We start from the raw sequence: 19,891 nt of genomic DNA, 5'->3' as shown, positions 1-19,891 counted from the left end.
GCTGCAGCCTGCGCCTTCTGCCTTGCTGCCGCGGCCCCGAACCGAAGGGCGCTACTGAGCGGGGAGAAACCGCGAGCCCGCGGGGAATGGAGGCGGCTGCCGGAGGCAGCTTCAGCCAGGAGTCCCGGAATGAACGCTAGTGGAGCGGAATTAGACAAAGGAGGGCGAGCCCGAGGCTCGCCCAGCCCCGCTCTCCGGCGGCGCCGCTGCCGCCGCCCACGCTGTGCTCCGCCAGCCGGTGTTGGAAGGGGGCGGGGCGGGGCCAGGGCGCGTTTCCCGCCCCGGAGGCGGGGCCTTTTCCCGGGCTCGCCACAAGCGCCCAATGGCTGCCGGCCGCTGTCGCGCGAGCGGCCAATGGGCGCGGGCCTCGGGGCTATAAATAGCGGCGGCTGTGAGCCGGGGCGCAATCAGTGTCTTGAGCCGAGCAGCGCGGGTGCGGGGCTTGTAGCGATGGCGCGCACGAAGCAGACGGCGCGGAAGTCGACGGGCGGCAAGGCGCCCCGCAAGCAGCTGGCCACCAAGGCTGCCCGCAAGAGCGCGCCGGCCACGGGCGGCGTCAAGAAGCCGCACCGCTACCGGCCCGGCACGGTGGCGCTGCGCGAGATCCGGCGCTACCAGAAGTCCACGGAGCTGCTGATCCGCAAGCTGCCCTTCCAGCGCCTGGTGCGCGAGATCGCGCAGGACTTCAAGACCGACCTGCGCTTCCAGAGCTCGGCCGTCATGGCGCTGCAGGAGGCCAGCGAGGCCTACCTGGTGGGGCTCTTCGAGGACACCAACCTGTGCGCCATCCACGCCAAGCGCGTCACCATCATGCCCAAGGACATCCAGCTGGCCCGCCGCATCCGCGGGGAGCGCGCCTGAGCTGCCTGCCGTAACCCACGCAGACCCAAAGGCTCTTTTAAGAGCCACTACATGCACAATTGAAAGAGCTGTTGCACTATCTTTAACGTGGTTTTAGTAGTTGGGGGAGGAGGGAACCTTCATGGTTCAGGGGATCACTACACCAAGCGCCCTGAGCTTTTAGAACAGCTGCTCCATGATCTGCAGACCCGGCTGTTAATGTTCGCTTAATGTTTTATTAGGGTTCAATAGTAAAATTTTAACTGAGTCCGAGAAATTTTAATTATTCTTGAGCCAGGATTTTTAATAGCATTGTCTTTAGCAGGGGACAACTGCAGTCACAATCGTTTATTTAATCGCCTCTCCTCAAACTTATGTCGTCAGGCACACTCGCAGGGGTGTAAGCTCCGTTCAACTTAAGGCTCTGCTTACCCCACTTTAACGTATTTTCACATACTCTTCCTTGCATGCTGTTTGTAAAACACGAATTACTCTGCAAAGACTCGGGAACGAGTTGTAAATGGACTTGAGAGCCGTATGGGATTTTATAAAAAAAAAATTGAATATGCAGGAGCTCAGTAAAATGAGACTCAGAAAAGCATAACAGAAGTCGGGATTATAAAAATCTAACCTTAAAATTAAAAATAAAAATTAAGAAACGGCTCGTTTCCGAGCACTGCTGCAGCCCATTTATTATCCATGTGGTAACTCTTAAACTAAGAGTCTTTGGATCTATGGCGGCTGCCTCCCTTCTCTGTCGGGCAGAGACTGAGGCTTTAAAGAGCTGCCAATTATTTCATTTGAAGAATTTTCTCTCCTTCACTTTGTACCCATTGTTTACCTTTTCCATCCAGTAAGATCTGGTTTTTAAAGTTCTACATCTTTCAAGTCCCTCTTGAATATTGTCCGTCGGGACCAGTTTTTCATGAGTATTTGCAGTTTTTCCTACATATCTGACACTGAGGTCTTAAACAGAAGCCGTAAAAGAAAAAAAAAATGAAAGAAAATTCAGAAACACCCGTAAGGGGGCAGCAGGGACTAACAAAACACTTTAAATTAGTTCTATTTACTTCTGAAGCCGTTAAGAGGCTATTTTTTCGATTTTTAGAATAATAAACCTAATTATTAAGTAAGTGCTTAATATTTATGGCATACGTTTATACAAATTTTATATTTCAGATCGGGAAGACTAATGAAGTGTAGACCTACAAAAAATTATTTCCCTATAGATTAATAAATTCTTAAAGACACCTATGAAGTATAAGGCACTTCCTTGTGGTATGGATATGAGAGGGGAGAGACCATGGCTGAAACTCGGGGCGGGGAGGGAACATTTTAACGTTTACCATTCGCACTTCTCAGAGGACTTCCTGTAAGAGCACACAATAATGCGCTGGAACAGGGAAGCTCCCTTTAAACCACAAGGAAAATGAAGAAATTAGTGCATAACAGGTAAAATGAAGGCTTTTCAGTACATAGCTGGGCCCAGTAGGAAAAAAGATGCAAGCCTAAAGAAACACAAATAAGAGTCTAAACATAATTTGCTTGTATTACTAGACTATAAAGTTGTCGATATTCGGGGTAAATGTTAATTACTAAGGAATTTAGAGGAAAGTCTATAAAAAAAGGCGCAGGTGAAGAAATCAAAGCTCTTTTGTTGAAAAAGTGGGTGGCTCTTAAAAGAGCCTTTGGGTTCAGCAGGTTTTAGCCAAGCATTTACTTGGAGCTGGTGTACTTGGTGACGGCCTTGGTGCCCTCGGACACGGCGTGCTTGGCCAGCTCGCCGGGCAGCAGCAGGCGCACGGCCGTCTGGATCTCCCGCGAGGTGATGGTGGAGCGCTTGTTGTAGTGCGCCAGGCGCGAGGCCTCGCCCGCGATGCGCTCGAAGATGTCGTTGACGAAGGAGTTCATGATGCCCATGGCCTTGGACGAGATGCCCGTGTCGGGGTGCACCTGCTTCAGCACCTTGTACACGTAGATGGAGTAGCTCTCCTTGCGGCTCTTCTTGCGCTTCTTGTCGCCCTTCTTCTGCGTCTTGGTCACCGCCTTCTTGGAGCCCTTCTTGGGCGCGGGGGCGGACTTGGCCGGCTCGGGCATTTCGGCAGCAGCAGCCGCAGCTCCTCACAACAACAACTCGCACACAGCGACAACGCTCAGCAGCAGCGGCACTGCCTCGGCAGCCGCCTTTATAGCAGCTCCGCCGAGACCGCCGCCTCGCCATTGGCTGTCTGTCAGCTCCGAGCTCGGCGCCGGGATCCGCCATTGGCCAGATTTGGATTCGCTTTTCTATTGGCTGCGGCACCAACTTCTCTCTCGCAGCCAATCGTAGCAGGCGCTGCCCATCCGCCCGGGTTGTATATAAGGCAGGCGGGGCAGCGGGCTCGGAGTTCCTGCGGCTGTCCCGGTTGTGTCGCTGTCGTCGCTGCGGAATCGCTGCAGGCAAGATGTCGGGTCGCGGGAAGCAGGGCGGCAAGGCGCGGGCCAAGGCCAAGTCGCGCTCGTCGCGGGCCGGGCTGCAGTTCCCCGTGGGCCGCGTGCACCGGCTGCTGCGCAAGGGCAACTACGCGGAGCGCGTGGGCGCGGGCGCGCCGGTGTACCTGGCGGCCGTGCTGGAGTACCTGACGGCCGAGATCCTGGAGCTGGCGGGCAACGCGGCCCGCGACAACAAGAAGACGCGCATCATCCCCCGCCACCTGCAGCTCGCCATCCGCAACGACGAGGAGCTCAACAAGCTGCTGGGCAAGGTGACGATCGCGCAGGGCGGCGTGCTGCCCAACATCCAGGCCGTGCTGCTGCCCAAGAAGACCGACAGCCACAAGGTGAAAGCCAAGTAAATGCTCAGTGAGGCTCATCACCAAACAAAGGCTCTTTTCAGAGCCGCCCACATTCCTCTTAAAGTGCTGAGTCACTTCATTTTGGTTTTTTAGTCGGAGAAAAGCGGAATACGTAACTTGTCTTTTCTTCAAGTCTCTTAATTCTGCTTTTCTTTGTTTCTGTTTCTTTTAAGAGGTTGTCTTAAAGGCGGTTTGTTTTTTCTCAAAGAACCCATGTTTTTATCACCGAGGTGAATTTCCGTGGTTTATGCCTCTTTAAAATTTCTAAATATATAAATCAATGGACTTTTTCAGAGTTGTAACAGTGGGAAGTGTGGGTTTTTTAGTGGCGGAAATATCCCGTGCTCTGGCCCGCCCGCTCCGAGTTTGTTGTGCTTTGTTAGGTACGTGTTAGGAGACATCAATAAAGTCTTAGCAGTCTGGATTGTTTCCTTTGCGAGCGCTAAAAGGAGCTGATCTCTGTTGCACCTTCGTGTTTCAGAGAAAGGAGAGCTGAAAGGAAAGCAAATCGCGCAGGAGAAAAAAAGAAAAAAAGCCCAGAATAGTGTCAGGCAGTCCTGGCAGTGACTTGAACAAATGCTTTCTCAACAGGACGGGTGTTCCCAGCCTCGGGCCCCTGACTGATCCACCTTTGCTGCCTTTTAACACTCCTGTGTGAGTGCCAGCGGCTTTCCTGGGCAGAATTGTGGAACACCGGGGAAAGGTTTCAGGCAGGGAGGAGTTGCCGCTGCTCCCAAGGAGCTCTGATGTGATTTAGTGGTCGCGGCGTTACACTGGAAAGAGCGCGATCGCTTTAATTTCGTTTTCCTGGCGCTGATCGCTGGATCTACGCCCTCTTCTCCCTGTGCTATGGGGAGTTTGGAGCCGGCGCTCGGTTCTGGGAGCAAGCGAGTCGTTCTTGGAAAAGCTGCTGCTCTTGCGGCAGGTCACGGCGTTGCTTTAAAGTCAAATCGCTGCTGGGTTCCGATCTCCTCCTGCCTTTGGCGCGGCCGCTCCCGGCCCGCGTTCCCCGCGCCTCCCGCGCCGGCTCCGGGTGCAGCAGCAGCGGCCGCTCGGCCCCGGCGCCTCCGTCGGTGCTGCGGCTGCGGCACCGCAGCGACGGCAGCGGCTCGGAACGCGGGCACGGCTTGGCCATCGCTGTCCTCGGCACGGGGAAAGAGATGCGGCTTGGCACCCGTGACCTGGTGTGTGTGTGTGTGTCTGTGTGTGCGTGCTCCCTGAATTTCACTTTCCTCAAGGTGAGCCGGTGATGAATTCACCCTCCCGCAGGGGAAGGAATTCCCCACTCCCCTCTGTGCCACCTTGTTCCACATAATGGGACAGCCCTGCATGTTGAATTGCAGTGAACAACGGGAAAGACTGCTCAGAAAAACCGTGCGTGCATCATCTCGATGTTGTGTGAACACTGGAATAAAATTCTAGTTTGTAGATGGTAGAAGTTTCCACAGAACAATTTTATGGGTTTCTTTCCCTTTTAAAAGAATGCTCTGCTATTAGGGGACGGTGGTAGTGGTCAAGAAGGTATACAATTAATAACTATTCTTTTAGTAATTCCTCTCATTTTTTTTCTGCTAAAGAACGTGCTCGGTTAATTTGCAGTTGTAGTTTCGACTTACATGCACGGGGAATAAAGCCATAAATTAAATATAAGGCTACAGGAGGTCCAAATTATGAAGTGTTGCAGGACCTCGAATGTATATTGCACAGCCAGAGACTCTTGTGAAAATGGTTCCTAGATGTGGTTTACCAAAGGCGGGATAAGCGAGCAGAAGCGCTTTGAAAATCAATGTATTTCCCAGCAGCGAGCACCGGCAGCGCCTTGGATGGGCGCAGACGGACTGTGAGCACAGCTTGTCTGGGAGCAGCAGAACGGGCCGGAAGGTGTCGATGGGAGCATTTCCAGCTCTGCCGGGACAGGCGCTCGGGCAGGGCAGCCCCAGCCCCGCCGGTGCCGCATCCCGGCCCTGAGCATTCCCGGCCGTGCCCGAGGGAAGATTCCGTGCGGGCGGGGAACGGGGCGCTCGCTGCGGCTCCCGCAGTGACCGGCTGCCCGCGCCGTGAAACACGGAGTCCTGTTCCAATTCGGGCTCGGTTCGCTTCCTGCTTTGTTGTGCCTTTGTGGTTTAATCCCAGGAGCTGGATTGGGGGGCGTTAAGGAGGAGAGCTGGGCTGGAGCTGCGCGATCCCGTTGCTGCATAAATACAGCGGGAGGGAGTGAAAGAGGGGATGATTCCCGGCAGGAACGCTCATTTCGGCAGCCACAACAAAACCCTTTGGGTTTGCTGGTCAGGCCGTGACAAGCAGGCGTTTTCCTGCTCCCTGCGCTGGGGCAGGGACGGTGATTTAAGGACTAATCCGCCCCTGGGAGTAGGGAAATGCAGGGTGACACAGGATGGGGCAGCACCTCACAGTGGGAATGGGGAGCTTTGCGATTAGGAGCTCATCAGCTGGTGCTGCTCTGTGGCTGCCACCAACACCTCGTGTGCAAGAGGCCCTGGGAACAGAAGGGAGAGGGCAAAGGAAGGGCTGGGATATCTCCTGGAAGGGCAGAGCAGGGCCCTGGAGTTTTACATCCAGAAACAAGGAATTTCCTCTTCACTTTCGCCCCAACCACCACTTAAAGTAATTTTTCACCTCACCATTGTCGAGAAACAAACCGGTAGGGTGAAGAAGAATAGAAGACATTATTTCAGATAAATGCTGTCATTTAATCCCAGCTTTTTGGGACTTTCCTGTTTTTTCCTGTGCTGTTAGGAAAATTAATCCACAAACACCAGACCGTTATGTCCGAAAAGGAGACAGGAGAGTCGTTTCTGTCTTTATTCAGATAAAGGGAGAGGCCTTGGGGCATTTCCCTGGGATCTCTCAAATTTTTGGAGGATGCGGCCTGCTTTTTATCCTAATTTCCCAGCTGCATTTCCCTTCTCTTTTCCCCCTTGGCTGAGGTGCTTGAGAGGTGCAGAGTTGAGATACACCTGATACCAAAAATTTCTCTCTAATGTATAAACGTCCCTTTTAATTTTTAATTCTTATGGAAATTTAGGCTTTTCTTCCTCATTGTTTCTTTCATCTCTCAATGTCTTATTTCATTTATTTTATTATTATTTACAAACAAAATAAACTTCTTTTATTTAAAAGTAAACCTAAAGTGTTTTGTAAAAGCAAATTTCTTTTCCTATCCATCAATCAGTGGAATCCTTCCCATGGTTTCTTTTATATCCCAGTGCTGGTTTTACCTGCCAGCAGACCCACAGCTCGTTTGGAAAGAAAAATCTGCTCTTCCTCTCAATACCATGCCATTCCCTGCTGAGAAATGTGAGCTGCAGTGGTAACTCTGAAGTACAACACCTGTGCTGCACATCCTGTGAGGTTCTGCATGACCTGTAAGTGCCAGTTCAGGCTGAAGCTCCAGGAGCTCCGGCTGCCTGTGGAATGTGACCATTTCCCTTCTCCCATGGGGCTGGGAGCAGCGATTTCAAAGCCCCCCCATGCAGAGAGCAGAACAGACTCGGGTAAATTTGGCTTCCAGGGGCAGCTGAGCTGAGCCCAGGCTGGCAGGAGTGCCGGTGGTGCCGTCAGTGCAGCTGCTGATGCTCGGAGCACGGGGGAGGCAGCTCTGGGTAAACGTGGTTTGGTACGGTGGAAGGTTGGGCCTGTGCCATTCCTAGGGTGATTTGTGTCTTCTTTTCTGAGTGGAATTACTGAACTCACAGACCTGGCAGTGTCCCAAGAGCACAAGGGGGAAAAACCCCAAAACCTGATCATGTGGAGTGCTCAGATTGTTTATTGTTGAGGGGGCTGCTATTTGCTACAAAAGGAAAAGAGGATGCACACCAGAGATGTGTGCATTTCTTCACAGCTCTGATACTGCACAAAAGGAATTTCACAATATCCTGTCATCTATTACAAGTTCAGATTTCAGATGTAACACGCTGTGTGCTCTTCTTATTTCAGGAATTATTTCTTCCATTTTCCTACAACCTGTGCAAGTAAAAACATCTACATGCAATATAAGCAGGAGTGCAAGTACAAAAAGGTTGTGGATTTTATATGGGATTAAAATTCCCATCCTTTCTGTAACTCTTTTCGATCTACTTGTTCTCTAGTTTTAAAATGAATTATGCTCATAATTGTTTCCTGATATTTTCAGTGGTAAAAATGAAAGGATGAACTTTTTAGATTAATACCTTCTATCATTTCTGACAAGGGATGCTTTTGAAATAAGCTTTTTGATAGGGCTGCAGTCAAATAATTAGGTTCCTTGTAAGCATGAAAGAAATCTAACCAAAACCAGCCTTTCCACCCACACAGCCCCTGGTTCTGTGAGCCCAGCCCAGGGGAAGGAGCTGCCTCTGCTCATTGAGTGCTCCCTCCTCCCTCGCAGGGCTGGGGCTGCCAAGGGAGAAGTTCCCAGCTGCATTCCCACCCACTTCCAGCCTCTCCTCCTGTGAGATTTGTGTCCTGTCTTGGCTCTGCTGCTCTCTGAACGGCACAACCCTTAGACCAGGTATTTGCAACCTGAAGTCTCAATTTTTTTTTTCATTTACCATCTAATCTCGACCAGTTCTCATCACTGTAAACATTACATCAAGGTGTGTGTAACACCAAATATTTTTCCCTAGCTGCAGTGAATACTTTCTCCCACAACTGTAATTATTTTAAAATGTAATATTTTCTATTTAGAATGGAAATAAAAGCCTCTGGGAAAGTAACATTGCAATGATTTGTCTTGGGTGTCAGGAAATTACATTCTGTGGCCATTAAAGAAAAAAAGAAATTCAGGTTTGAGAGCAGATATTGGTTTACTTCATTAATTAAAATGAAACAAATATTTAAAAACCCCAAAGAAGCACAAAAAAGAACCCCCTACCAAAACAAAAACCCTCCAAACCCCCGCCCAAAACCTCAGGAAGTAGCAAAAAATTTCTACAGACAGTCTGTGACTTGTTCAGGTTTTGGTCCAGGTGTATGGCATCTATTTCTCATTTCTGATTCACTCTTCAGTCAGTTCACTAGAGAATACAGATGTTTGTTTGCCCAGCTGCTGTATTTAATTTTGCAGAAATTAGTAGAGAGGGTGTTTTGTTTTTAAAAAAATGACTATTAATAAATAGAATTTTTTCTGAAGGAATGGTAATCTGGAGAAAATATATGGTCTTCCAGGAGTGAAATAATTTTATTATTCTAATAAAAATAAAAATAAAAATAAAAATAAAAATAAAAATAAAAATAGAGGAATTTTTTTGTAACTGGTTGTATTGCTCTTCAGTGTTCTTTTTTTGCTGGTTACTTACTAAGCTGTAATGTCACTCTGATCATCTGAGATATTAAAAATTGCTGATATAAAAACATATTTTGACAAAAATGTTTGTGTTACAAAGAGTAAACATTCCCCATATTTCAGATGCTGTGAATCAGGAGGTATTTTGAATGTAAACATGCAGGGTAGATTAAAAGACAACATGAAGGGCCTGTTTATAGATTGCACATTCAAACACTTCTCAACATTGAGAATTGTTGGGATTGATGACTTTGCTTTGCACAGGAAGATGAGCAAGTTGGAGCCCCAGGGCACACGAGGTGATGAGTGTAAACGTTTTATAAAAATGGTGTCACAAACACTGAGCAAGCTGAAACTGGCAAGCCAGGAGCAGGATGAAGATGGAGCAAGGAACCGATCCCAGGAACGAGATAACTTCAGAAGGAGTTCAGCCCAGTGACCAAAACCATCAATGAGACATGCAGGGCCCAGCACCAAGAGTTGGATTATTGTATTTGGGGATGGGATGGTGGCACAGACACAATCTGGGCTGCAGTCTGCTGCAGGGGGCTCCTGTGTGGGGACACCCAGCCCTGTCTGCTCTGCACACTGCACAAAGGAACTTCTCACTCACTGAGCTGGAAACTCATCTGCAGAAGGAGCCCAGGGCAGGAGAATTGTTGGAGGGGTTTCTGCTTTGCTCCTCCATGGTTTGGTGGCAGCAGCCCCAGCTCCAGCAGGGTGCTGCATTTGGGCAGAGCCTCTCGCTCTGCTGGGGGATCCCACTGGGGTCGGGGCTTTGGGAGTACAGAGGGAACTGCTCTGAACGAAATGGGAAAGGACAGGAAAGAGAGGGAATTCTTTACTGGGAGGAAAAAGCTGTCATGTGATTTTATAATCACATTATTTACATTAGTGCCTTTGAGTGTTCATCCTCTTGTGGCATGATATTCTTAAGATTTGCTATTTTTGCTGAGCGTAAAGCCTACTAATTTTACCTTGGGTGACAAAAAACTTAAAAATATTGCCCATGGTAGTAGGTCTTTTTCAGTTTGGAGACTTTGTTCTCAGCACTGTCCGAAGAATGAGTAATGTTACAATCAGATCTGATGTTAAATGCTTTGTTCACATCATAGCCCCCAATATTGCCTTGCCATTCCTACTGGAACTGAAAGAAGCAATCAGCAACATTTTAGTTTCTGTTTAGTGAAGAGTTTCCTCGGCCTAGAAACAATTTCACACACTGAAACAATCTATGAAAAGATCCTCAGAATTGCTGTGGTGGCTCCCAATGCAGAGTGCAACGTGGAGCACACAAACACACGAAAAGGAAAACGAACACTCAGAGCTGGGCAGCCAAAGGCATCCCTGAACTCCTGCCTTCAGTGGGGCAGCAGGGCTGTGCCAGGGCAGCTCTGCTCTGAACTGGGGCTCTCACAAGGCTGATTATCTACAGAATGGCCACTGACAAACCCTTCTGGTGGCCATCTCCAACTGCGACAACAGGAGCATTTCTTTGTGCTTTTCTGGTGGCCCAGGAAAGCTTGGAAAAGCCTAGAGTGGAATATACAATGGTTTATTAATCTTTTCAGGTGTTAGGCATACACAGGCATTCAGAATAAGCAACCTGTGCTTCAGAGTTTGCACTAAAGCCCTTGGAGAGATTGCCAAACCCCATTTCAAGCTGACAAAGAAGAGTTTGGAGAACGCCTCTTCCCACCGGATATCTGAAATCCAGTCTGAGAAGTCCCCCTAAGCCTTCAAACTGAAATTAACATTTATTAGTTAATAGGTGACAGATTTTTGAGAGACGTGGTGCCTGTCTCATTACCTGTCCCACCAAAGGATATCCAAGTCAGTTCTAGAAAATTCACTTTTGTGATTCCGTGGTCCCTGTATGAATTCATGTATGTACAGGAAGTTCACAATATATAGTTGTAATTCAGGATTATTGAGATCCAGTTAGGAAGCGATAATGGCTTTGATCTGCATCCCTGGTGGCATGTAATTACCCAGGGATGAGAGGGAGGGCCTGAGAACGCCTGCGCTTTGAGCCTCATTAGCGGCTGCGTGATGAGACCTGGGAGCCGACAAAGTCAGCCCAGAGTGTCGAGTTTCTCAGGATTTCGTACTTTTATAACAATTAGTGACAGATTAATGCAGAAAAGGACAGATAAGTTAAAAAAAACAAAAAACAATCTTCCCGTGTTTTCTTCCTTGAAAGGAGAACCCAAAGCAGACGCGGGGAGAAGCTGGGCAAGTTACTGTAAAAAAAAAAAAAAAAAAAAAAAAAAAAAAGACATTAAGAGAAAGATTACAAGGACAAATGGTGAAGGTAAAGGCGTTTAGAAAGTGCTTCTGATTTATATTGATCAATATCGGGCAATTTGCAAGAGCTTACCGCCGCCTAAATTCCTTTCTAGTACAGCGCGCTGTGCTCATCTCTCGCTTCTGTGACAAAAATAACCGCAACCCCCAAACACGGCAGAGGCTGAGCACCATCGTGTGGCCGATCCGACAACAGCAATGCTGTGCATGGATGAGTCTCCATGGATAATTTCCATTCCCTCCCGGCCAGAAAAAAACAGTAAGTTCCCTATCCTTCAATTTAAAACAGACATAACAAGGAAACTTGCAACAGTAAGGTGATATTAAAACTTGTGAAAAGCATAAGTTAATGAAAACATCACCTAAAAAAAACCAGAAAAACCCATAAAACTCAAAACAAAAACCCTAAAAGAAAATACAAAAAACCAACAAAAAAGAAAAAAAGAAAAAAAAAAAAGAAGGAAAAACCCCACCAGCGATTTAAAACCGCCTTTACAGCCATATAGTAGCTGTGGGAAAAATAAACAGTAAATCCCAGAGAAGTATCTTATCAAAACAGCCCTTAAGTAGTATGTCAAACACAATAACCTAAAAAAAACCCCGAAATTAAAAAAAATACCCAAACCCCTTAAAACTAAGATTACACACTAAGAGAAAATAAACCGTTCCTTACTCAGTGATACAGCTCTTTTGTTGAAAAAGTGGGTGGCTCTTAAAAGAGCCTTTGGGTTCAGCAGGTTTTAGCCAAGCATTTACTTGGAGCTGGTGTACTTGGTGACGGCCTTGGTGCCCTCGGACACGGCGTGCTTGGCCAGCTCGCCGGGCAGCAGCAGGCGCACGGCCGTCTGGATCTCCCGCGAGGTGATGGTGGAGCGCTTGTTGTAGTGCGCCAGGCGCGAGGCCTCGCCCGCGATGCGCTCGAAGATGTCGTTGACGAAGGAGTTCATGATGCCCATGGCCTTGGACGAGATGCCCGTGTCGGGATGCACCTGCTTCAGCACCTTGTACACGTAGATGGAGTAGCTCTCCTTGCGGCTCTTCTTGCGCTTCTTGTCGCCCTTCTTCTGCGTCTTGGTCACCGCCTTCTTGGAGCCCTTCTTGGGCGCGGGGGCGGACTTGGCCGGCTCGGGCATTTCGGCAGCAGCAGCCGCAGCTCCTCACAACAACAACTCGCACACAGCGACAGCGCTCAGCAGCAGCGGCACTGCCTCGGCAGCCGCCTTTATAGCAGCTCCGCCGAGACCGCCGCCTCGCCATTGGCTGTCTGTCAGCTCCGAGCTCGGCGCCGGGATCCGCCATTGGTCAGATTTGGATTCGCTTTTCTATTGGCTGCGGCACCAACTTCTCTCTCGCAGCCAATCGTAGCAGGCGCTGCCCATCCGCCCGGGTTGTATATAAGGCAGGCGGTGCGGCGGGCTCGGAGTTCCTGCGGCTGTCCCGGTTGTGTCGCTGTCGTCGCTGCGGAATCGCTGCAGGCAAGATGTCGGGTCGCGGGAAGCAGGGCGGCAAGGCGCGGGCCAAGGCCAAGTCGCGCTCGTCGCGGGCCGGGCTGCAGTTCCCCGTGGGCCGCGTGCACCGGCTGCTGCGCAAGGGCAACTACGCGGAGCGCGTGGGCGCGGGCGCGCCGGTGTACCTGGCGGCCGTGCTGGAGTACCTGACGGCCGAGATCCTGGAGCTGGCGGGCAACGCGGCCCGCGACAACAAGAAGACGCGCATCATCCCCCGCCACCTGCAGCTCGCCATCCGCAACGACGAGGAGCTCAACAAGCTGCTGGGCAAGGTGACGATCGCGCAGGGCGGCGTGCTGCCCAACATCCAGGCCGTGCTGCTGCCCAAGAAGACTGACAGCCACAAGGTGAAAGCCAAGTGAGCACTGATCAGAGGCTGCCAAGTTTAACCAAGAGAAACCCAAAGGCTCTTTTAAGAGCCACCAACATTCTCATAAAAGGGCTAAATTGCTTTTAAGCACTGAAAAACTGACCAAGTGTTACTGATTTTATTAGTGCCTCTTCATTGATCATCCCTCTTGTATATGGGTTCCAACAGACACTCTACCCCCACTTGGCATTGAAATTCCTCACCAAATGCCAGAAAAATCCCGGAAGTATCACAAAGGCTTTTTCTTAAACTGCCAGGTTCATCAACTCATTAAAGAAAATTAAACGAAGTGTTTCAGCCGTTTTGGTCCACAAAAATATTGAATTTCCCTAAGTATTGTAAGGGCTTTTTCTCTAAAGCTGCCAAGTTAATCAACTGCGAACCCAAATTTTATAATTTCAGCTCTTTTCAAGAAAATGTGGGTGGCTCTTAAAAGAGCCGTTGGGTTTAAATGTGGAGCAAGACTTCTCCGAGAAGGGCTTACTTCTTCTTCGGCGCTGGCTTCTTTGCCTTGGCCACTTTTGCCTTTGCAGCTTTTGGCTTGGCCGCTTTGGGCTTTACCGCCTTTGCCTTCGCCGGGCTCTTGGCTGCTGCCGCCGCTTTTTTGGGCTTGGCAGCCTTTGTCGCCTTCTTGGGGCTCTTCGCTGCTTTTTTTGCTGCCGGCTTCTTGGCTTTCTTGGGGCTCTTCGCTGTCACCACTTTCTTGGGCTTCTTAGCGGCGCTGGCGGGCTTCTTCGCCGCCGGCTTCTTAGACTTAGCTGCCGAAGCTTTTTTTTTCGGAGCTTTCTCCTTCACTTCACCCGGCTTCTTATTGAGGCGGAAGGAGCCGGAGGCGCCGGTGCCCTTGGTCTGCACCAGGGTGCCCTTGCTGACGAGGCTCTTGAGCCCCAGCTTGATGCGGCTGTTGTTCTTCTCCACATCGTAGCCGCCGGCGGCCAGCGCCTTCTTGAGCGCGGCGAGCGAGAGCCCCTTGCGCTCCTTGGAGGCGGACACGGCCTTGGTGATCAGCTCGGTGACGCTGGGCCCCGCGGGCTTGCGGGCCTTGGAGCCGCTCGCCGCCTTCTTCGGCTTCTTGGCGGCGGCCTTGGCGGCGGGGGCCTTGGCCGGCGCGGCGGGCGCGCTCTCTGCGGCGGGGGCTGGGGCGCTCTCGGCCATGGCGGCGCTGCGAACGCGGCGGCTCCGGCGGCGCCTCATTTTATAGCGGCGCGGCGGGCGCTGATTGGTGGACTCCCGCGCCGGCCCCGCCCCCGCCCCGCCCCCCGGCGCTCCCGCCGCCCGCGCTGTGTTTCTCGCCTCACAAAAAATTGCTTTTTCCTAAAAAAAACCGGAGCGCGGCACCCCCTTTCTCGGCGTTCTTGCTGAGAAGCGAGAGGATTTTTGTCTTGCGACCTTTCTTTCAGGGGGGACTTGAGGTGAGTTTTAGGCAGCTCGGTAATCCCCGAGTTTGGGGATTGCACTCAGGGCTGGAGCGTAAGATTTTTATTTCTCCTTTTGAATTAAAACTTTGCTTCTGGCACCGCTGCCTCAGTGACATCGGATACTTGTTTCTGAGAGGGTTTTTCATCGAGGTGCTGCAAAAAGGGTGTAATCTCGAGACCTTATCTTAGCGTAAATTAGCTTTGAATCTATGCAAGTAACACAAGGTGGTCACTCGGCTCTGTGTCTGAGTTATGAGTTGTTTTCCATAACAAGACTGCATCTCTTCAAAATAATGAAACCTTTGGACACAGTGCCCTATTTAGCTCTAGTAGGACTTGTTAAAAAGTAAAAGAAAGACAATTTTCACCAGAAGCGTTTACTTGAAAAGCAGATCTCTTAAATAATAATCTATCTTTAAAATCCCAGAATACTTATACATACATATATATACATACATACATATAGTAGCTTCTCTGTCCCCTGGGTTTTCTGCTCTTTTGCATTATTATTTTAATGAACTGTATTCCCATTTTTATCCAAAACGCTCGTGTTTATGATGCACAGTAGATAAACCCATTCATTTGTATGTTCTTATTTTAAGGTGGTGTTTATTTTTCTGCTTACTTTTACATTATAATTCAGGAATTTTGTAAGCCACAATCACCGATTTTACAAAAAGAAAAACAAAATAAAATTAAAATACAACATACATGTCTTCGTTATGAAAAATCAGATGTAAAGCTGCAGGCATTTCTGTAACAAAATTATGTAATTCAAGTGATTAGGCAAACAATTTCTTCCTGACAACTGCTGAGAGAAGCAATGGTGTGGCCTTTTCCAATGTATGACTACTGTGTTATGGGATAAATTGAATATATATAAAAAAGATTTTTCTTGAGATGAGTTGGATAGCAGCTGGATAATCATGGTTGAACATTTGTGGTGAACTGTGGGAACATTGGAAACCCAGGTGATTGATTCAAATGACTGTAAATGCAGTTATTTGTCTTCTTTCACTTTATCTTTTTATAATAAAATATCATAGACTGTCTTCTAAAGTTCTGATGATGGTGGGGTCAGTTTTATGAACGTGTCAGGGGTGCTTGGTTACCTTGGCTGGGGTGCACTTGAGGACTGTCAGGAGATGTGGTGGCATTTCAGAGAGGCAGCAGGAAAACATCATGTGAGAGAGGATAAAAACAAGATTATGTGCATTTGGTTTTGTCCTGATGTATATTTCGTGGTAGTTTCACCTGCTGAACCCACTGTGAATTTTGGCTTGTGAACTACATTGGCACAGAAAGTAATCTCTTGGGAAGGATCCGCACCACTGGGGGGGAAATTTCTGGGTGATAATTCTGCAGCATACAACTTTCCTTCAAATTCTGTATTTTAACTCATTCTAATAACTCAAGTGACTAGCTCCTTTACATTTACCTTGTTTTAACCTTTGCAAATGTATTTTCCTGAGTTCAGGTTAGGCCTCTATCCTACTTCCCAGCACCTGGTGTAGCAGCACATTCCTAGAACATTCTATGTGCTTTCCTGAAAGTTACTTTTCCTGGCCCTCCAAAATTTTGACCACCTCTGTGGACTTTTAAAATTTTGTTTTTCACAATAATAGACAGTTTTAGGCTAAGCAAAGAACGAAATGGAAAGAGATCTTGCAAAGGTTTTCAGTTGGAGGAAGGAAGGAGAAGCAAGTCGTTTAATTCCTTTAATTAATGGGTGAACTTACTTTAAAAAAATAATTGCTTCAAATATTATGATGTACTCAGTAAAAACAAAATGACATCTGTCTTCTATTTTCCCCTAAAAATGAACTGTCAAGCTCACAGACCATTTATTAAATGCCAGTTGGCCCTGGACTGGTTGGTTGGAAGATCAGGAGCACAGGCAGGGATTTCCTTGATCCTCTGGTTACAGAACACTTTTTAAATACAGTGGACAAAGATATTTGGAAGTGGTGGAGCAGGAGGAACCTTCCTGCTCCTTCTGAACACAAAACAAGTGGACTGGCACCTTCTACAGCAGGTGTGAGGCCCTGGAGGTAGAGGGTCAGACAGGCGATGAGGTGAGCCCTTCTGGGGCACAGGGCCCCCAAAACAGCACCATCTGTGCCCCACATCAAGATCTCTGTTCTGAGGAAAGGAAAGGTGATTTTAATCAGGCACTCCCTTCTGCAGGGAGCCAGGGCCTGATGTAGGGCCAGGCTGGCTCTGACATCTGAGGCACCAAGGGTCACAGGGACTGGGGAACATCAGGCTGTCACTGCTGGGGTTCTGCAGGGCTCCCTCCTCACCCAGTTCTGTTCATCATCTCCCTTAGGGCTCAAGGAATGGTAAGTTTGCCATGACACTGAGCTGGGAGGAGCTGCCAGCTCGCTCCAGTGCAGAGAGGCCCTGCAGAGAATCCTTCACAAATTAGAGAAGGGCAATCCTGAGCAATATGAAGTTTAACAAGGGCAGGTGCTGAAACCTGCACCTGAGACAGGGAAATCCTGGTTGTGTGTACAGACTGGGGAATGAATGAGGCACTGGAAAGCAGTGCCATGGAAAGGGACCTGGCAGTCCTGGTCAGTGGCAAGCTGAACATGAGCCAGCAGTGCCCTGGCAGCCAGGAGGGCCAACTCTGTATGGGGGGCATCAGGGACAGCATCACCATCTGGGCAAGGGAGGGGATTGTCCCCTCTGCTCTGCACCGGGGCAGACTCACCTCCAGTGCTGTGTGCAGTCTAGGTACTACAAAAAAAAAGACATGAAGTGATTAGAGAGCATCTGCAGAAGGGCCACAGGGATGGTGAAGGGTCTGGAGGGGAAGCTGTATGAGGAGCAGCTGAGGTCACTTGGCCTGTTCAGCCTGTGGGGGAGACTGAGGGGAGACCTCATTGCAGTCTGCAGCTTCCACATGAGGGCAAGTGGAGAGGCAGGTGCTGATTTCTTCACTCCTGTTACCAGTGACAGGACTCAAAGAAATGGCATGGAGCTGAGTCAGGGGAGGTTGAGGTTCGATGTCAGGAAAACGTTTCTCACCCAGAGGGTGTTTGGGCACTGGAACAGCTCGCCAGGGAAGTGGCCACAGCACCAGCCTGGCAGAGCTCAGGAAGTGTTTGGACAACACTCTCAGCACATGATGTGACTCTTGGGGTGTCCTGTGCAGGGCCAGCAGTTGTGCTTTATGGTGCTGATGGACCCCATCCAACTCAGCTTATTCTATAATGCTAGGATTCCATGAATTTTTTCCAAAGTTCAGTCAGAAATTCAAGAACTCCCTTTTCTCCTATTCTGGTATGGATGAGTGCTTTCAGGAAGGTCCTTCCTATGAGCCCATGTGATTTGGTGCACTACAGAATCACAGCATGATTTGTGCTGGAAGGGTCCTTCCAAGATTTTCTAGACCAACATCATTGTCATGGGCAAGGACACCTCTCACTAAACCAGGTTGGTCAAAGACTTATCCTACATGGCTTGGAAATCTTCCAATGAAGGCATCAGCAACTGCTCTTGTCCCACCACCTTCATAATGAAAAATTTCTTCCTTGGAACCTACTTAAGTATAACTCCTTTCACTTTTAAAACCTTGCCCCTTCCCCTGCCACTACAGGCCCTGGTGAAAAGTCTTTCTCTGTCTTTCCTATAAATGTTCTTCATATGTCAAAAGGCCACACTGAGGTCTGTGGGATTCACATTCTCTGAGCCTGAGAGAAGAAGAGAAAAAAATAATTGAAACAATTCGTATCTCATTTGCTGCATCTGTGTTTGTGCCACAGTAGAATGAAATATGGAGACTGTTTACCCAAAGTGATGGGGTTTGGGTTTTGTTTCCTTGGCCTGTCAGGATCAAACACGTGTGCAGAGTGTTGGTCAGCAGTCAGTCACGAGATTCTGGGCCGTGGAGGGCAGTTGGGTGCTTGTGCAGATTCAGTTTAGATGAAGTGTAATATAGTGTAATATAATATAGAATAATATAGTATAATAAAGAAATGAATTAACCTTCTGATATCAATGGAGTCAGATGCATCATTTCTCCTCATTGTCAGGGTTGCCCCGTTTTCCTGATAAAGGTCTGCCCAGAGCCTTGTCTTCTCCGGGCCTAACAACCACTGCTCTCCCAGCCTTTCTTCATGGGAGAGGTGTTTTAGCTCCCTGATCATTCCCATGGCCCTCCTGTGGACCTCCGCCAAGTCTTTCCTGTTCTGGGGACCCTGGAGGTAGGTGCAGAGCCCCAGGTGAGCTCTCATTCGAGTGGAGTGAATTAAGAGAATCACCTGCCTCGACCTCCTAGCTGTGCTTTCTTTTTTGTGCAGCCCAGGGTGCCACTGGCTTTCTGAGCACCGAATGCACATTGCCACCTCAGGTCCAAATTTTCATCCACCCTCATCTCTGAGTCTTTCTGTGCAGGGTGCTTGCGAACAGTTCACCCTGCAGTCTGTCCTGGTGTTTGGAATGGCCCTGGCCTGGGTGCAGGGCCGTGCATTTGACATTGTTGAGCTCCATGAGATTCACGTGGGTCACTCCTTGAACCTGCCAAGGTCCCTGTGCAGAGTGTCCCTTCCCTACAGTGAATCAGTGGCCCCACTGAGTCTGGTGGCACCCATGAACTGGCTGAGGTGCACTCCATCCCACTCTGTTATTGGCGAAAGTATTACACAGCATCTGAATTGCAACTATATCTGCTAATTCCCTGAAGAGCCTGGGATGAATCCCCTTAGAGACCATGGATTTCTGCTTATTCACATTCCTCAGACTGTCTTGAACCTGATATTTTCTTTCATCAGAGGAGGGACTTTGTTCCCCTGCTCTATGCCTTGATATTGACAGAATAAGGAGATGGGAAAGAGACACTGCCAGTGAAAACTGAGGCAAAAAAATTGTGGGATGCCTCAGTATTCTCTACGCCAGCAGTCACTATATCTCCTTTCTTTTTTATTGGGAGGCCCATTTTATTTAGTCCTCCTTTTCTGGCCAGTGTACCTACAGAAGCCCTCATTATTCTTCATGTCCCTTGCCACATTTAGTTACAGATGTACTTTAGCTTTTCTGATTCCATCCCTACACATCTGGTCAGCACTCTATATCCTTCCCAGGGTATGTCCCTGCTCCCACTGTCTGTGCATTTATTCTTGCACTTCACTTTGACCAGAAAGTCTTTACTCTGCCATATTGGTCTTTTACCTTCCTAGCCTGCTTTCTTACATGTGGGAATCAAGTGCACTTGCTCCATGGGACAAATGTCCTTAAATAACTTTCAGGCTTGATTAACCTTCTCCTTGATCCCTGAGGGCAGTTTTCAATGGGTTTACATATCCCATTTTCTTAAGCAACTGAATGTT

General features: G+C 48.8%; 6 protein-coding genes across 6 annotated transcripts; 3 read left to right on the top strand and 3 right to left on the bottom strand.

Annotated features, from left to right (window-relative positions):
- The first annotated feature begins 447 nt into the window (after positions 1-447).
- LOC131083089 (histone H3) lies at positions 448-861 on the top strand. The gene has a single exon (XM_058023406.1). It carries the CDS (start codon positions 451-453, stop codon positions 859-861), a length of 411 nt encoding a protein of 136 aa, XP_057879389.1. The 5' UTR covers positions 448-450.
- A 1,695-nt stretch (positions 862-2,556) lies between these two features.
- On the bottom strand, positions 2,557-2,952 carry LOC131083079 (histone H2B 1/2/3/4/6). Its single transcript, XM_058023394.1, has one exon. The coding sequence runs from the start codon at positions 2,935-2,937 to the stop codon at positions 2,557-2,559; it is 381 nt and encodes a 126-aa protein (XP_057879377.1). The 5' UTR covers positions 2,938-2,952.
- A 318-nt stretch (positions 2,953-3,270) lies between these two features.
- Positions 3,271-3,724, top strand: LOC131083074 (histone H2A-IV-like). The gene has a single exon (XM_058023388.1). It carries the CDS (start codon positions 3,285-3,287, stop codon positions 3,672-3,674), a length of 390 nt encoding a protein of 129 aa, XP_057879371.1. The 5' UTR covers positions 3,271-3,284; the 3' UTR covers positions 3,675-3,724.
- An 8,217-nt stretch (positions 3,725-11,941) lies between these two features.
- LOC131083081 (histone H2B 1/2/3/4/6) lies at positions 11,942-12,398 on the bottom strand. The gene has a single exon (XM_058023396.1). The coding sequence runs from the start codon at positions 12,393-12,395 to the stop codon at positions 12,015-12,017; it is 381 nt and encodes a 126-aa protein (XP_057879379.1). The 5' UTR covers positions 12,396-12,398; the 3' UTR covers positions 11,942-12,014.
- A 330-nt stretch (positions 12,399-12,728) lies between these two features.
- LOC131083076 (histone H2A-IV-like) lies at positions 12,729-13,132 on the top strand. The gene has a single exon (XM_058023391.1). It carries the CDS (start codon positions 12,743-12,745, stop codon positions 13,130-13,132), a length of 390 nt encoding a protein of 129 aa, XP_057879374.1. The 5' UTR covers positions 12,729-12,742.
- Positions 13,133-13,620: 488 nt separating this feature from the next.
- Positions 13,621-14,295, bottom strand: LOC131083059 (histone H1.11L-like). The gene has a single exon (XM_058023370.1). It carries the CDS (start codon positions 14,293-14,295, stop codon positions 13,621-13,623), a length of 675 nt encoding a protein of 224 aa, XP_057879353.1.
- Positions 14,296-19,891: the final 5,596 nt, after the last annotated feature.

The sequence above is a fragment of the Melospiza georgiana genome, chromosome 4 (assembly GCF_028018845.1).
Source record: "Melospiza georgiana isolate bMelGeo1 chromosome 4, bMelGeo1.pri, whole genome shotgun sequence".
In the NCBI taxonomy this organism is placed as follows: domain Eukaryota; kingdom Metazoa; phylum Chordata; class Aves; order Passeriformes; family Passerellidae; genus Melospiza; species Melospiza georgiana.
The sequence above is the reverse complement of the archived record's forward strand: the minus strand, read 5'-3'. Positions and strand labels throughout refer to the sequence as shown.

Bases quoted from the DNA above. Each gene is read 5' to 3' on its own strand.
- LOC131083089 (XM_058023406.1), top strand. From the start codon at position 451: ATGGCGCGCACGAAGCAGACGGCGCGGAAGTCGACGGGCGGCAAGGCG.
- LOC131083079 (XM_058023394.1), bottom strand. From the start codon at position 2,937: ATGCCCGAGCCGGCCAAGTCCGCCCCCGCGCCCAAGAAGGGCTCCAAG.
- LOC131083074 (XM_058023388.1), top strand. From the start codon at position 3,285: ATGTCGGGTCGCGGGAAGCAGGGCGGCAAGGCGCGGGCCAAGGCCAAG.
- LOC131083081 (XM_058023396.1), bottom strand. From the start codon at position 12,395: ATGCCCGAGCCGGCCAAGTCCGCCCCCGCGCCCAAGAAGGGCTCCAAG.
- LOC131083076 (XM_058023391.1), top strand. From the start codon at position 12,743: ATGTCGGGTCGCGGGAAGCAGGGCGGCAAGGCGCGGGCCAAGGCCAAG.
- LOC131083059 (XM_058023370.1), bottom strand. From the start codon at position 14,295: ATGGCCGAGAGCGCCCCAGCCCCCGCCGCAGAGAGCGCGCCCGCCGCG.